This window comes from Colletotrichum jinshuiense, chromosome 7 (assembly GCF_051148585.1).
Source record: "Colletotrichum jinshuiense chromosome 7, complete sequence".
Classification (NCBI taxonomy): domain Eukaryota; kingdom Fungi; phylum Ascomycota; class Sordariomycetes; order Glomerellales; family Glomerellaceae; genus Colletotrichum; species Colletotrichum jinshuiense.
The window spans coordinates 2435006-2451603 of record NC_139314.1 but is presented as its reverse complement, the minus strand read 5'-3'; the positions used below and the strand labels follow the sequence as shown (position 1 = coordinate 2451603).

Sequence of the window (16598 nt, the reverse complement as noted above, 5' to 3'; positions counted from 1 at the left end):
TTTCAAGTATTTTTCACAGTCTATTTGCCGTGTGCACTGATAACCTGTGGGAGTCCTTTCTGGAACCCGTCGACGAGTTTTCCTCTCTATTTATTGTAGCCGGGTTTGAGGTTGAGTCATCCCACCGTCGAGGCCCCCGTTAATGCTGTGGTGACAGCTAGTGAACGTCTGGGCGCTATCACTCAAGCAGTAAAGTCTTGTCGACCGACGACGAAGCTTGACGAGCTCCACATTTGGCTCGCTGCCGACTACCGACTGACTGCACAACGTGTCCATGTGTGCATCTGGTGCCCTCCGTCAGCATAACCTCCCCCGTTCGGTCTCAGAGATCCCTCAGCCCTCTCTCCCCGGCCGACCCCCGGGTAGAGGGGTATCTCGATACGGTCCTTGGCAAACAACCAGAGCCCGGGCCCTCGGTGTGATACTAGACATTTATAAGGTTTTCGCCGTCCTAAAGTGGAGGGCTTCTGTCCAGTAGGGATTTTGGCATCTGAATGCAGATCTCGGGCCACTACCCATTTCCATTCATCTGGAACCCACCTAGCCGTACCCCAAGCCATTTTTATTTTTCTCTTGTCTCACCAGGCAGCGCCAGGGGGCCAACGACCAGCAAAGAGAGAAAAAGCCAGTATTCTGGAGAGTGCCTTTGGCTGATGCCGGGCCCAGCACCAGTATTTTCTATTTCATTTTAACTTTTGGTCCTCCATAACAGGAAAATCTTTGTTCTTGATGCCCTTGGGGGGGACATCTCATCGCCCCAGAGGACGTGACTGAGCGCCATAAGCAGGCCCACAATCGTCGACGTCAGCAAACACCCTCACTCACTCACTCACAAACAACCAAGCAATGACGCCCCCGGCTTACTCGTCAGCCGCAGCACGACAGCAGCCCGACCCGAGCAGCGCCGACAGCGGCGGAAAGCAGCAGCTCAGCTGCGCGAATTGCCGGCACCGCAAAATCAAGTGCGACAAGGTCCAGCCACGGTGCAAGCAATGTGAGCGCTCCGAGCTCGAGTGCGTCTTCCCGTCGCGGAAGCGGAACCGCAAGCCGCGCCAGGCCCGGCAGAGCGAGCTGCTCAACCGCATCAGCCGCCTGGAGAGCATCGTCAGCAAGGTCGACTCGGGCAGTCTTGACGGGGCCGTCAAGGGCGAGGTTGGCCCGTCCGCCCCGCATTCTAAGGCGGCATCAGCAGCCGGCGAGGTGAGCGGCTCGGTCGCCGTGAGCGAGTCGGCGCCGTCTCCGTCCGTGGGGTGGGACCAGCCCGCCCTGCCGTCCAACTACATGAGCGCCGAGTTCTGGGAGAACCTCTGCCAGGAAGTCGAGGGGATGAGGCAGGCCCTCGACCAGCCGTCCGAGAGCGAGGGCTCCGAGGACGACGAGCCGTCGGCGGCGAGCCCCGAGTCCGCCGCCGTCAAGGGGCAGACGCCGCCGGGGGTTTCGGGCCTGATCTCCAACATCGACCCCGACGCCGTCGAGGACCTCAAGCACCCGCCGCGGGAGCACATCGTGTACCTGTGCAGGATATTCTTCTCAAACGTCGACCCGGCGTTCAAGGTCGTCCACCGCCCGACCGTCTCGGCCGAGCTGGAGGCGTTTGCCAGCGCGCCCAACAAGCGTCTCGACGACGCCACCGCCGCGTTGTTCTTTTCCATGTACTTTGGTGCCATCACGAGTCTCTCCGACGACGCTTGTATCAGGAACCTGGGCGAGGAAAGGAGCGTCCTGGTGCAGAGGTTCAGGGAGGGCACTGAGAAGGCGCTTCACAAAGCCGACTACCTCAACAGCACCGAGATCAGGACTCTTCAAGCGCTAACATACTACGTTGTAAGTTTAAAAAAAGAAAAAAATTTTTATTATTATTTCACCAGTGGTTGAATGTCAACGCCCGCATGACTGACCACCGAGCAGTGCTTCCTCCGCTCTCACAACGCCAGCCGCGCTACATGGGCCCTCATCCCTCTGGTCGCCCGCCTCGCCCAGGCCCTGCACCTGCACCGCGACGGCGTCTCCCCTCCCCTCCCGCCGTTCGAGGCAGAGATGCGCCGCCGTCTGTGGTGGATGATCGTCGTCCTCGACATCCGCGCCGCCGAGGACCGCGGCACCGACGCCGCCATCCCCCGGCAGTCGTACAACACGCGGCTCCCCCACAACCTCAACGACGACGACTTCGGCCCGTCGACCGCGGCCCCGCTGGAGGACCGGATAGGGCCGACGGAGATGACGTTCTGCCTCTGCACGTCCATGTCCTCGGGCATCTTTGGCAACCTCCGCCCGCGGCACCCGCAGCTCGCGCTGGACCACGACGGCACCGTCGAGCCGACGACGTCGTCCGAGGACGAGATCATGGCGCACGCGCAGCGCCTCGAGAGCCTCTTCGGCACCGCGCCGCCAAAGACCCCCGCCGCCGACGGCGACGGCGAGCAGGACCCGCGGCACGTGCCGGCCAGCCACGCCGCAGTCACGGTGCGCATCATCATCCTCAAGATGTGGCTCTCGGCGCAGTACCCGTTCACCCCGCGCGGAGCGACGGCGGCGGCGAAGCCGCGCGTCGCGAGGGAGACGATGCTCCGCACGGCCGTTAACACCATGGAGCTGGTCGAGCTCAGCACCGCCAGCTACCACGAGCGGTTCGGGTGGTGGATCGACAGCTACGTGCAGTGGCACCCGCTGGCGGTCGCGCTGGCTGAGCTGTGCGTGCAGACGCGCGGGGAGCTGGTCGAGAGGGCCTGGATGGTGGTCGACAGGAACTTCTACGGGATGAGGGAGCGCGTCGCCGACACGAGGCGGGGCACGCTGTGGAGGCCGCTGAAGAAGCTGCTGAGGAAGGCGAGGGCGGCGAGGGCGGAGGCGTTGATGGGGGATATGAGCCTGAGTGGGAAGGGCGCGGCGGCAGCGGCGGCGGCGTCGGGGTCGGGGTCGCAGGCGGAGGTTGGGTCGGCGAGGAGGGAGCATCAGGACGAGGAGGATGGAGATGATGACATGGATGCCGGTGCTGATGTGGACATGGGAACTGAGCAGGGCCCGGCAGTCCCGCTCTCCGCTCGCGATCTGGAACGTATCGGTGCCGGCGCCGGCGTCGACCCCGGTGCTGGTCCCGGGTTGGTCCATGCTGCGACGGCGGCAGCGGGTAACCCCCAGATGGCGGTCGACGCGCCGCCGCTGGACCCGAGCTTTGCGCTGCCGGGGGACATGGCCATGTTCGAGGGCGCGCCTCTGTGGAACCAGCCGCCGTACCAAGTCAGCCAGTTTGGGATCCAGATGGACGCCAGCGACCTCTGGTGGGACGCGAGCACGTGGAACGAGTTCGTCGTCGATGCGAATATGGAGCGGTCGCCTGGGGACAACTGACGGAGGGAGGGGAGAGGGAGGCGGGCCGTTGTTTGGGGTTGCTGTACAGTAAGAATAATGAATCACGCCGATCAACCTTTGATCACCCCTGAATGGGAACTTGTCAACTCACTTTTAAGTACCTTTTTTCTCTTACGGATTGTGCGAGATGATTTACTTGTCTCTCTGAATGTGACGATGACTTCAAGCACAGGACTACCTGCCGCTCATGACACGCTCGGTAGGCCGTGCTAACCCTAACTACCTTGCTTAGCAACGTGCTTAGCAATAGTGCTGATTCATGGTACACCGAGTTGAAATGAGCTGGAAGTAGAACACTAGGACGGCATATATGTATGATGTACACGGAAAGGTCAGTCTCGATATGCCCTGAGCAACATTCCTCATAATAATAAGCACAAGCCCTGCTTTCAAATCCTATGCCACCGAGAATGGACGTCTTCATGCCTTGACGATATGCCGATAAACAAAGCCAGTTAAGAAAATAGAAAGTCAACCGCTGCGTTTTCGGCAGCCACTCGTGGCTTGGCCTCATGTCCGCGAATGAGAGGGGAGTCCAGATCGAAGAGCTAACATCGAACGTCGGCTGGCGCTGGGAAGTTGTCCACGCGTTCTCGGAGACTAGGGGTATAGGCATACATGCAACAACTATCAGTTTGCGTCTCAGAGGCTGAGTTGGCCATGGAACACCAAGCCAGCATTGGGCATCCAATGCAACCCACCCAAGCCAATAAGAAATTTATCAGCAAGCAGGAATCGGGTTTACACGAGCACTTCTGTTTCATTCATCAATTGCAACTTTCGACACCCCGTCTAGTACGGAAGGCGGTTCGTCGACATATCAAATCACAACAGAGGGGTAAGAGGCATGCAACGACAACTGACGGAGTTTGAGTGGCATTAGGCTACCTAGACGGCGCTGTACGACTTGACATCCCTCTTCTGGTCGAGCTGAATCTACCGCATCGTCTCATCAAGAAGTCATAATTCACAGCTTCATACTCAGGTATCATTCGCCGTCTATCAAGAGGTTTGCTTTTCCCACTTTGGCCATGCTCGAAAGATGTTTTGAATTGATTCATTTCTTTTGTGGCCCCCGCCTTCAGAGAGCAAATGCACGTGATAGTTCCATGAGACCTAGTGAACACCTGCCAGTAGTAGTAGCCCGCCCCTCCATTTGTCGAAAACCAGAGAAACAACGCCGCACAACGCTTTATGCGAAAGTGGTAGGGCGCTTCGCGCTGAAGATCTTCTGGTTGTTGATCTTGGCGACGCGGTGGGGAAGGGGGAAGCTGAGGCCCTTGGTGATGAGCTGCTTGATGTAAGGGCGCTTGACATCGTCGCCCTTCTCGAGCTCGACGACCTTGAGGATCTGTTCGGGTCGGGTTAGTGACCTGCGGAGTGTGCGGGGTTCCTCGAGAGGCACGTACGTGGATGGACCTGAAGCGGGCACGGTGGCGGGCGGCCATGTCGGAGTAGAGAGCCTCGACGGCGTCGGTGCGGGACATCTCACGGTACTCCTTGTACATGTTGTGGGTACCGGAGCGAGAGTCGTAGCGGAGCCAGACACCGAAGTTCTTGACCTTGAGGGGGTGCTTCTCTTGGATCTGTGGGAGCGGAAATTAGTCTCCGGGATATCCAAGCCGCTTGCGCAGAGTTTTCGGGTCGGACGGGGGAGCGACGTACCTCCTTGACGCTGACGATCTCACCGGTGGCCTTCTTGACCTTCTTCAGGCCGCGCAAGAAGTACCAGTAACGGGACTTCGCAACCGTGACATTGGGAGCGAAGATGGTCATGCGGTACAGGGCGGGAGTCGGGTTAGCCTCGGTGGGCAGGTGGCGCCCGATGACCTCGTATTCCGTGAGACGACCTGTAGCAGAGCCCGTTAGTTACGTGCCGTCCCAATGCCACACAATCCTCCCAACCCGAAGATGCAAATCGCTGTGCCGCGTCGAACCGCTTCGTGAAAGTCTGCCGTCATTTCAACCGTTTGTCGAGACGAGCCCGTGGCTGTGTCGTGGAACATCGCGGTGCAGAAACAGGCCTGGCCGTCGCTTTCCCAAGAATGTCAGGCTTCCCCCGTGACCAAGTCTGGTTCGACGCCCCCTGCCAGGACGCTGCCATCCTGCGCGACAATTGCCATGCCGAAGCCTTGGCGTGTAGTGTCTACAGCGGCCAACTGCCGTCGAAAGCGTCGTCGAAGTTGTTTCGCATCGCGGGCGATGAAAAAGTTTTTTGTCGTCGAGGTCGCAAGGTTCGTCGAAGTCGCGGCGTTTGCATCCAAGGGTCCACGGGAGAGTCAAGGAATGTTGTGCTTACCCATCTGATTGACTGTTAGATAATAATCCTTTTCGTGTACTGGTTGTTGGCGACTTACTTTGAAGAGCTGGCCGATGGTCGTCGAATTTCCGATATCGTGGTGGTTGCAGCAGGGTCAGATCCGAGCCTCAAGTGACAATGAGGAAAAAAAAAGTGGTCGAAATTTTGATGTGAGGGCTGAGGACCTAAAGTTGTGTGAGCGCCACATGAGCTAAGCGCGACAAGCCTAGTGGGGTATGGCTGTGGCTGGAGGTTCCCCACTCGTAACAGCCGAGACGAAGAAGTGGAAGGCGTCGGCGGGTCTCCGGAAATTCTTCCCAGATGTTGATGCCTGATATCGAGGGCTACCATTCAACTGTTGCCTGACGGCAAAGACATGTTGGGTGCATCCAAGCCCACCATGCTTTAACCAATCACATTGCAGCCCGACTTTATGTGAGAGCCAGCTTCACAAAGAAGACGACGCATCCCAGGAGGGATTACAGCGAGTAACCTCGCCTACAGCATTTGGCCGGTTGCGATATATCTGACTTCCCAAGCATTAACTTATCGATTGGTTTTATCGCAAGATATACCCGTCGCATAATCTCCGGTACTTTTCAACCCTTAGTTTCACTCTCACAATTACCCTTCATCGACGCCCATATAGCACGGGGGGTCAGCTGCTATGGAGGGCCTTTTCGAAGAGTTCCGCAATGCCTACAAGGCCAGATCGGGATACTCGCTCGCCCAAACACTCCAACCCTTCAGCCCGGCCAACAAGCCAGACAAGCTTCGGTCCATCTGGCTGAGCACAAATGTGCAAGAAGTCAAGGCCGATGTCAAGTACATGCTCCTCGGTCGGTCGTCGGGATCTAAGAAGTTCAAGCTCGATAATGATGAGACAAACGGCTGGGTGGAGGTCTACACGGCGTATTGGAAGGCCATTGGCGAGATCCTCAAAGTAGAAGGCGACTCCGGTGCTGGAGGTAGGGTGAGCTTTTTGCGCAACATTCCTCCTCTTACTGTACACACCCGCAGGCTCCGTCACTAACACAGACTATAGTCATCATCATGGACAAAGGTGTATGAGACGTGGAAGGAGTTCACCACCGCTCTCATCCGGGGCTACACGAATTACGGATTCGAGGCCTGGACCATCCCGTGTCTCTACACAGCAGGCAAGCATTTGCGACTTTTTGCCATCAGCTCGGACGAGGAACGCAACATCACAGATGCTGCTGCCAACGCCCTGGAGTTGGGCGATGACTTCGATCCTGATTTAGAGAAGCAAAAGCAGCTTCGCGATTGCGAACAACAGCTCAAGCGCATCTTCACCTTGTGTTTGAGTGACAGGTAACTCGCCCCGAGGCCAAAGGAACCATGTCATATCTAACAAGCAGCAGAGCACCTCTTGAAGACTCAAGAAAATGGGCCATCTACTTCGTCATCAACCTCCTCTTCAAAACCTACTTCAAGCTCAACTCGGCCAGTCTCAGTCGGACGATCCTCAAGGCGCTGTCGACGAATCGCGGAGATATGCCCCCTTTGGAGGCGTTCCCCAAGTCACAACGGGTGACTTTCAAGTTCTACGAGGGTGTCCTCTTCTTCCTCGAAGAGAATTATGTTGAGGTGAGGCAGAAAATGTACAGAGTACCTCAGCACAGTGCTAACCACATTCAGGCCGAGAAACATCTCACTGAGGCATGGTCGCTTTGTCACAAGGACGCCAAGAGCAATCAAGAGCAAGTCGTCCTCCGTAACCTTGGAATCAACCACTAACATTGACGGCAGGAGAATCCTCACCTACCTAATCCCTTGCCATCTCCTCACCACCCACACCCTCCCAAGCAGCAAACTGCTCGAGCCGTTCCCCCGCCTGCAGAAGCTCTTTCTCCCCTTGTCCCGCTGCATCCGTACAGGCGACCTCCGGAATTTCGACCTGGCCCTCCAGGAAGGCGAAGAAGAGTTTGTGCGTCGCAGGATTTACCTGACGCTGGAACGCGGCCGTGACATTGCCCTGCGCAACCTCTTGCGCAAGGTCTTCGTCGCCGGCGGATTCGAGGAAGCAAAGGAGCCTGGCGCCGCACCGGTCCGCCGGACCCGAATCCCCGTTGCCGAGTTCACGGCTGCCATCAGCCTTGGCAGTCAAGAAACTGTCGATCCGGACGAAGTCGAGTGCCTGCTGGCAAACATGATTTACAAGGTGCGTTGCGTGATTTTGTTCGTCGTATCGGTGATGAGCCATGTGCCGGAGTCGTGGCGGCCTGCGTCTGCATCCCTGGGCCCAGATCGACCGCTTCTTCAGTCAGGCGGGCGAAAAGGGTTCTGGGATTTCCGCGCGCATTCGTTTGCCTTCCATCACATTTTATATTCGTCGTCACGCCTCGGCTGCCTTCTAGGCAACATCGGCACGAGGTTGATGATATGTGCCCCAGGCAGCCAGGCGCCGTGATGACTTTTCCCGAATCCCACTTGATTGGCACATATTCTTCCGCCTTGTCTTTAGCTGACTCACTAACAATGATACCCATATGCAGAACCTCATGAAGGGCTACATCGCCCGAGAACGCGGCATTGTTGTCCTGTCCAAGAACGGGGCTTTCCCCGGAACAGGGGTGTAGTTGGTGGTTGTGTGGAGATGTTACCAGAGCGGAGACTGGCTACATGATAGTCTACCGGCCGAAAACTGAGAATGCGTCCTTGATGGCACAGCTGTACGGGCATAAAGCAGCGAGAAATGGCCCAACTCGGCATCAGCAACTCACGCCACCTGGGATGGCCATCCTGAGAGGCGCTCGGCGGGCGTGCAGTCCATGCATAGGCGCACTACATAACTAGCTTGCACATGATGGAGGGCACGCATTCATACTTGAAAAATCTATCTTAACACCGTTTGCCGAACCGGCAAATGCATACATTTGATGATACCTTGCGCCCGTTCAACACTGCCCTTCTAATGTGGTTTCAAGTAATTGGCCATCGTCGCACTCCGCTGCCCTCACTCACGCATGTCTTGCTAATCCTGTCGTCTTGACCCAGTCACAACCTTCCGACTAGGTGTGACACTCCCATCATGATACATCTTCGTATAAAAACCGTGTAACTATGACGCCTCGTCACTCCAAACCGTCCCTCGAGCGAATGCCCGAGCCTTGCCCGATCAGGCAGCTGAACGAGCGGCTTTTCTTCTTGCGAGAGGGGAAAATAGAGACTTTGTTTCTCTTCCCCCAACTCATATTCCTCCCCGACCCAACCAACCGGTCGGTGCACGGGGCGGAGCCATGACTAACGTCTCACCAAGCCGGAGTCCAAGGCAGGGGGGTTTAAGTGCTTGCGTCCGTAGCGTCCGGTCGGCGAGCAAGAGGGGGGGGATGGCTTCGGGGGTGGGGAGGGCGATGTTGGCGTGAACGTGGTATCGTCAATTATAGGCAGGCCCGGCGAGGTTTGTTATGTGACTCACATTTGCGTGTGCGAGGCAAGGGCAGGGAGGGGGGGGACACGGCCGCTGCGCTAGGCGAGCCAGGAACCCGGGGGACCGTTCCGCCGGGCGAGCGAGCGAGCAAGCAAGCAGAATGATAGACAGGGGGTGGTTGCTCGCCATCTTTCTCAGGCGTGAATCGAGCTACCGCGGCCATTCACGCTCATTCACATAGGAATGTGTTTGGTAACTTGTTTGCAATTTTAAATTTTTTTAAAAAAGAAATTGCCGAGCCCGGGATTCTGGGTCGACGGCGTCGTTTCAAGAGTCCTGGACGGAAAGGGGGAGAGGCAGGGGCGCAAGTTTCGTCCAGCGCCACTTGACAGCCTTTCCTCTTGTGAATAGCTTCATTTCATGCCATAATCAACAGGGACGCAAGTTGCGGCAACAACAACTCCTATTATATTACGTAACCAGAGCGAGTGTGAGGAATGATAGTTTTACAATATGTCGTTCTCGCAAGAAGACGCAATCTGTCCCGTTTCCTTCATTTCCGCTCTAAAATAGTCAAATGAGAAAAATATCAATGGCCTCCACATGGGCCATTCTCTGATGGTTCTAGAAGCGAAGCCAAACTATTCCCCCAAATGATGAGTTTCCAGAGTCTCTTCTTCTATGAGAGGGTCCTCAACCTCCGGAAAGACGTATCGTAATTGTACAGGGGTTTCTCATGAGAAGTCAAAGTGAACTAAGAAAACTAAAAGTATGAGAGAGAGAAAAAAACCAGAAATGAAACAGAAGATAATACATATGCCCCAAAGCGCCGCCACCATCCCTACCAACGGGATTTAAACGCCTGATGTTTATGGTATTTTGAGGTTTTCGCAAAGCCAACAGCGTAGCCCACCCAGTTAGAACCTCGAGAAGGAAACAGTGAAAGCAGGAGAATAGAGCAAGATTGCGTGCGAACGTCAAGTCATTAATAGGAGCTGGGTATTTGTTCATCCTTGAGCTGAGATGGGACGAGATATCGGGGTTGAAATGAGCGGTCAAAACCTAGAAAGGACGGCCGCCGCGGGGTGTGCGAGGTGAGTTTCTGAGGACAGTTAGATAACAGGAACTTCGGGGATGGTTTCGACAAGATCTAACTTACACAGTGGAAATATCGTCGACATGGTTGCAGAGAGCCACGAATAGATCGAAGAAGAGTTGGGTGCCGCCGTTGTACATCTCCAGCTGCATGGTGCCGCTTCGTTTAAAGGTGCTCCTGCTGCGGATGATGAGGGCGAGGTAGTGGGCCCGCAGCTTGGAGTCGCTGTCGGGTGTGTTGGTGTAGGCGTAACGAGCCGAAGCCAGGATGGTGCTGCACTGGATGCCAGACTCTGCAATAGGAAGTCAGCCGATGAAGCAAAGAGCCACGTTGAGGGAGATGACTCACGCAGACCCTGCTTCCTCAGGGAAACACGCTTGAGCTCCTCCAGTCCATATTTCTCAGCAGCACAGTAAATGACCGTATCCTTGAGCAAGTCGCCATCAATACCGTGGTGGTATACCGTCGACTCGACGCCCCGGCCATCATTGGTCAGCTGCTCAATCTCCCATGAGTTGCGGCGCTTGTTGTGCACCAGCCGCGGGTAATAGTCGCCCTTGTAAAGGTACTCGAGCACAGACGAAAAGATCTCTGGCTCCTCATCCGGGAGGGAGATGCGTTTTGTGGCAGCCGATGAGCCGTCGGGCGTCTGGTTGATGCGCAGGGCATGCTGGAAGAAGGTCGAAGCGCAGAGGACATCTTCGTGGGCGGCAAAGAGGCGTTGTTCCTTGCCGACGACAAGGGTTACGATTGCAGAGGTAAGATTGCTTTACATACCGAGACATGTTAGCAGCCTTTTTATCTAGGTTGAAATGACTGGTGGAATAGGCCGCTGGGAAATTGAATGAGACTTACTTGCCCATCGCGGTATCATCGGTCGCAGTGCTCGATGTAGTCGCGGTTGTTGGCCGCCGGGTGTGACGGGACTCGTGGCGGTGTTTCGAAACGCCGCTGGATTTGCTGAAGGAGGAGCTAGACTTGGAGGCCTTGTGGCTCTTTGTGAAGCTCTTGCTTTGTGGTTGCTCAAAGCGTCGGCTGAACATTGTGGTGGTTGTCGAGCTGTCTGGCAGATCGGATCGATGTATAAAATGAAGAAGGGAGGAAGAAAAGAAGAAAATTTCACGAAACGGATGCCCTAGGCTATTGCCGATCAAATAAAACGATGGATGTGATGGGATTGATGTTTGTTCGTTGAGATAAAATGACCGAGTTCTATTGGAAAATTGTTGACCTACCTAAGGCGCCGTCCCGAGTGCGTGAAAGAGGGAGTCAAGAAGATTTCGTTTACGACGGGGGGCCAGATTCTATATATACAGCCTGATTAAAACCTTGCACGGTCACCCGAGATCCCCCTAGGTTACAGTGATTGATTGCCTTGACTTGCTGCTTTTGACAAGACTACAGTGTGCAAAAAAGTGGTGAGAAGTCGGTTGATTGGCGCGTCCCAGACGCGAATTTTAAGTGGATCCAAGTTTGAGTACGACACGACCAGTGAGCGATATCACGTGATGCCTACAGGGGGTTCCAAGGCGAATATTGGCTGCCTCCACCTGCGAAAGGACCTGGCAAACACTAGAGGACAGGCGAACCTAGTCTAAAACCGGAGTTGACCAAGCCATCCATCCGCAGGGATAAAAACCCGAGTCAGAGTGCCCACGAGGTGAAGGCGATACTGTGCGAGGTGCCAAATTCAGGGGGTTGGTGTTCTTCCCTCCGATCCCAAGGTATCTTTACAGCGATGCAACAGTGTACAAGTACTTTTGTCTGGGAGCCTGCATACTGCCGAGCGCAGCTGGGTGCTCTGACGATTCACGAAGCTGCCTGAAAAAGATCCACGTTAAGGCGGCGGGTCGCGTCCAAGCTCCCCATCACCAAACCGGAATAAGAAAAGTTAGAAGCGAGCAATTGCCTTGGGTCGAATCCTCCCACCCAGGAGGCGAATTCTCCCAGGAACCTGGTGGAACAATTGCGCCATCATGCAGGACCAGTTGATGCCAAAAAATGTCACCAGTTAGACACGAAATGGGTTTGCAACGAACCAAAGCATGGCTCTGCTCTATCTTGTAGGCTCGAGTTTTGGGAGGAGAGCTCTTGAAAGGTGACCTGGCGCTGCACATGGTATGGTGTCGAGCCGAGTTGGATGGCACGATCGGTCGGGCTTTGTTCCAACAAAACGGTACTATGTAAAGGCAAATTGAGCAGCCCCTGAAAATCACTTATCTACCAAACCTTGCACCGGCATAACGGAGAAGCGACCCTGGTTCCACAGGGATCCTGGAGTTGAATCGAACTCGAACACCGAGGTAGGCCGTCGGCAAACCTCCTCCCAGGACTTAGTCAATTCACCAATCAGGATGCACCACTTTTAGGATGACCACTTCCACGACTCTTGATGGACAAGGGCTTCGTGGTTCTGCTCAAGACCTCACTTGATGTCATTTCTGCCATTGGGCTTTAGCTGCAACCTGCTCGATGGCGTCGGCGACAGCTCGACGTCCCTCCAGTCTGATGACGGCATCATTGTGAAAAGCGCCTCGCACCGTCTTCTTTTCGACCGTCAGCCCGACCTCCTCGCAGCGCTGGACTAGCCTCGCGCCGTGTTCAGCCGGCACTAGCTCGTCCCTGCCAGCTTCCACAATCGTGATGCGAGGCTTCTCGTGGTCCTCCGATCCGGCCCAGTTCCTGGCAATCGTGGAGAAATTTGCCCAGCTGTCCAGGTGGTTCCGGAGAAACGGCCACAGATGACGGTAAGGCACCCATTTCTGGGGATACAACGCCGTCAACATGTCTCTCACGGATGTAAACGGTGTCTCGAGAATCAACGACCTAAGCCGCAACGTGGACGGGAACGTCTCCCAGGCTGCAAGATTGGTGGCTATCCCAGCGCCGATGCTCTGACCCCAGATTACCAGCTCCGGTAGTGGCTGGTGACTATGCGCGCCTTGCTCGTTGTGCATCCGCCCAACCCAGTGCAGAGCCGCCTGCGCATCCAGATTGATGCCTCTTTCGGAGGCGCGGCCCCTCGACCTCCAATACCCGCGGTAACTCAGGCACACCATTGTGTATCGTGCGGGCCGCTTGCTCTGTTGCAGTGTCCGGAGGACCCATGATAGGTCGGGCAATCGTGGGGGAGTTGACGATGCGTTTCCTGTTCCCAAGCGTGAGCGTCTGCTGGGCGGCACACCTATGCGGCGGCATGGGCGGGGGAATGGGGCGGACCCTGAAAGTAGAGGATGTAGATCGACGGCACCGATGGAGCGACGTCGGGCGACGTGGTCTTCTCGTCACCAGTGGATGTAACTGAGGCCACGCAGAGGGCCAGATCCGTCCCGTCGGCGGCCTGTACCCTCTTCTCCTCCCACCGCACACCGTAGCACTGCTTCGCGTAGTCCTCGATGCGTTCCCTGCGCGCGTTCGGCGGTAGCCCGGGCATGTAAATGATCTTGTTCTGGAAGATCACCATTGCGAGACATTTCTGCGTCCATAGAGCCACTAGAAGGCCGGTGAAGACGAGCGGGGGTAGGTACAACGCCTCAGCTTGGAACTGCCTCTTGTGGGTGAGGCCGAGGTGCGGCGTCAGTGGCAGCGGCGTCGGCGAAGGCGAAGACGTGGCTCGCCATGTTCCTGTGACGGCAAGTGCTTGCAGACGGCGAGGTCGACGTAGGGACTGCCCAATCGAGGAGGGGCGGATAGCATGCATCGCAACCGCTTGCGAGACATGGAGGCGCGTGTGTCGGGCGTGGGGTGGTGGGTGGTGTTGACGGAGGACCCTGCGATGCGGGTAAGTGACCTGGGATAGGTCCTGATTGCATGCGCGAGAGGGGACAATCAACCAGGGGAGGAGAAATCGCAAATCAGCTCCGTCGTGGACTGATTGACGGTCGCGACATGATGCGCATGTGTTCGGACCAGATTGGGCTCGACCAATGTGGCCGGCATGCAGCCGGATCTAATCCGTCCAAAGATTCGGAGGCCATGAGACTCAACGTGGGCCGCAACAAGGACGGTTAAATTATGAGGATTGCAGGATTCCAGCCCAATTGCCTGCCCTGCCCTGCCATCCGCATCCGTCGTCGCAGTGGCCTTTTATCATTATTTCTATTTTTCTAATTTTCAGGCTGGGAGGGGGGTGTGGAATGGACCTCGCTGGATGGGGGTTTCTGCCATTGAGGGTCAAGACATTACTGAGACAGGACCACACCATGACACAGCGAGGGAAGTTCTTTTGGCTCACTGGTGGCGCTGATGACAGCTTGGGACATGGGTTTCCAGCAAAGACGGCCGCTAGGTATTCCAGGGGCTTCAGACACTTCCCATTCAGCAAAAAAATGGAAGGAACGCGCTAGACTCCTCATTCCACGGCGTGATTCTTGCTGCAAGACGCTGGAAGGCCTTGCTTGGCCCATTAGGACGTCATACTCTAGTGTCAAACGGCCCTCATGGATCTGGACCAGGCCGCCAATCCAGTGCCTCCAAACCTCGCCCAGCTCCACCAGTTCCAGTCCAGCCATCCCGTCACTTATCACCTTAGCTCATTGCAGGTCCCCAGGACATGTGCCCGCATGTGCGTTGTTCAACCCCAGAGAGGCAGATGGGCATGAGTGAGCGGGCATAATAAATAAATAATAACCATCAGCCGCCCAAACAACTCAGACATCACCCTATATCCCAGCATGTGTGTCACTGTACCGTGATCGATCGCCTTGTAAACAACCCCGCCTTACGCAAATTCCATCTCTGTTTTCCATCCACACAGCGCTTCAGACCCCGCCTGCCTGCAAACCCGCTGAGAAACCCATCACCGGCCGACCGCCTTCACTGCTCTCGCCCGCTATTTGAAATCCAACTTTGAAACTTCACAACCGCAGCCACCTCGACTCCGCCGCGACAACCAAGACGACAGCCCACCATGACCGGCCCCGCCGATCCCAAGACCCCGACCGAACAGTCGCCAAGGCACTCGCCGCGCATCGAGCTGCCTGAAGAAGACGGTACCCCGCGGACAGACGGCCAGGCCAGCCCCGCGCTGAGGAACAGCAAAGGATGGGACGGCAAACTCAGAGTGCAGCGGACCGCCGTCCTTGCCAACCCCGAAGTCTTTTCGGACCCGGAATCCGACGACGAGAACGTCATTCCCGGAGAGGAACTCCCCGCCGACGAAGGTAAGTTTGCAGTACTCTACACAGCGCCTCGCAAATCCTCCCCCAGAGGCACTGGTGACTTGAGGCTAACAACCCGCCCCTCTCTCTATAGACCTCCTCGACGGTGAAGACCTGGAAACGGACGAACTCATCGTCTCTCACGCCCGCGTCGCCTCCATCCCCGCCCTCCGCCTCGAGCGCTTCACGAAAGTCGTCCGCCTCTGCCTCCGCCAGAACAGCATCCAGTCCATCGACGGCCTCTCGGCGCTCGCCTCGACCCTCGAGGACCTCGACTTCTACGACAACCTCATCTCCCACATCCGCGGCCTCGACGACCTGACCAACCTCACTTCCCTCGACCTCAGCTTCAATAAGATCAAGCATATCAAGCGCGTCAACCACCTCACCAAGCTCAAGGAGCTATTCCTCGTCGCGAACAAGATCGGCACCATTGAGAACCTCGAGGGCCTCGACAACCTGACCAGCCTCGAGCTCGGCTCCAACCGCATCCGCGTCCTTCAGAACCTCGACCCCCTCAAGAACCTCGAGGAGCTCTGGGTCGCCAAGAACAAGATCACGGAGCTGACGGGCCTGGGCGGGCTGACGAACCTGCGCATCCTCAGCATCCAGTCGAACCGCATCCGCGACCTCGCCCCGCTCAGCGAGGTGCCCAGCCTCGAGGAGTTGTACATCTCCCACAACGCCCTCACCTCCCTCGCCGGCATCGAGCAGAACGAGAAGCTGCGCGTGCTCGACATCTCCAACAACGCCGTGGCCAGCGTCAAGGGCCTGAAGCCGCTCACGAATCTCGAGGAGCTGTGGGCGAGCTACAACCAGATCTCCGACTTCAACGAGGTCGAGAAGGAGCTCGGGGACAAGGAGAAGCTGACGACGGTCTACTTTGAGGGAAACCCGCTGCAGCTCCGGGGCCCGGCAGTCTACCGCAACAAAGTCCGTCTGGCCCTGCCCCAATTATCCCAAATCGACGCGAGTGAGTATACCCCCCTTTCCGTCCTCTCCCCAGACTCGTAACCATTTCACGACGCGATTGCTCACAAACCCGCACAGCCTTTGTCAAGACATGATGACTCTTGAAGGGAAAGCTCTCTCTCTGGCATGAAAGTTACGAGGCCGGCACGGCGTTACAAAGGCGTTTTGGTTGAAAACCTTGAGGAGGGTTGGTGCAGAAACCAGCGGAACATATACGGGGACTCTTTTGACTACTCGAGATACCTTCCAGCAAGACTACATGACCGCGTTTTATTCAGTGGGCATGGGAGCATGGCGAGAGAAAACATT

General features: G+C 56.5%; 6 protein-coding genes across 6 annotated transcripts; 3 read left to right on the top strand and 3 right to left on the bottom strand.

The window, feature by feature from the left end:
• Positions 1-846: 846 nt before the first annotated feature.
• EsH8_VII_000638 (uncharacterized protein) lies at positions 847-3348 on the top strand (the record flags this gene model as incomplete). The annotated part of the gene is made up of 2 exons (XM_083270771.1): positions 847-1824; positions 1909-3348. The coding sequence occupies 2 exons, from the start codon at positions 847-849 to the stop codon at positions 3346-3348; spliced, it is 2418 nt and encodes an 805-aa protein (XP_083128328.1).
• Positions 3349-4561: 1213 nt separating this feature from the next.
• EsH8_VII_000637 (60S ribosomal protein eL20) lies at positions 4562-5672 on the bottom strand (the record flags this gene model as incomplete). Its single annotated transcript, XM_083270770.1, has 4 exons — positions 4562-4720; positions 4779-4955; positions 5035-5219; positions 5669-5672. The coding sequence occupies 4 exons, from the start codon at positions 5670-5672 to the stop codon at positions 4562-4564; spliced, it is 525 nt and encodes a 174-aa protein (XP_083128327.1).
• Positions 5673-6335: 663 nt separating this feature from the next.
• EsH8_VII_000636 (uncharacterized protein) lies at positions 6336-8271 on the top strand (the record flags this gene model as incomplete). Its single annotated transcript, XM_083270769.1, has 6 exons — positions 6336-6641; positions 6714-7003; positions 7054-7279; positions 7331-7392; positions 7442-7853; positions 8188-8271. The coding sequence occupies 6 exons, from the start codon at positions 6336-6338 to the stop codon at positions 8269-8271; spliced, it is 1380 nt and encodes a 459-aa protein (XP_083128326.1).
• A 1853-nt stretch (positions 8272-10124) lies between these two features.
• Positions 10125-11201, bottom strand: EsH8_VII_000635 (BTB/POZ domain-containing protein; the record flags this gene model as incomplete). The annotated part of the gene is made up of 4 exons (XM_083270768.1): positions 10125-10164; positions 10222-10450; positions 10507-10925; positions 11014-11201. 4 exons carry the CDS (start codon positions 11199-11201, stop codon positions 10125-10127), a joined length of 876 nt encoding a protein of 291 aa, XP_083128325.1.
• Positions 11202-12593: 1392 nt separating this feature from the next.
• On the bottom strand, positions 12594-13858 carry EsH8_VII_000634 (Alpha/Beta hydrolase protein; the record flags this gene model as incomplete). Its single annotated transcript, XM_083270767.1, has 2 exons — positions 12594-13306; positions 13378-13858. The coding sequence occupies 2 exons, from the start codon at positions 13856-13858 to the stop codon at positions 12594-12596; spliced, it is 1194 nt and encodes a 397-aa protein (XP_083128324.1).
• Positions 13859-15067: 1209 nt separating this feature from the next.
• On the top strand, positions 15068-16384 carry EsH8_VII_000633 (uncharacterized protein; the record flags this gene model as incomplete). The annotated part of the gene is made up of 3 exons (XM_083270766.1): positions 15068-15320; positions 15412-16290; positions 16368-16384. 3 exons carry the CDS (start codon positions 15068-15070, stop codon positions 16382-16384), a joined length of 1149 nt encoding a protein of 382 aa, XP_083128323.1.
• Between the last annotated feature and the right edge of the window lie 214 nt (positions 16385-16598).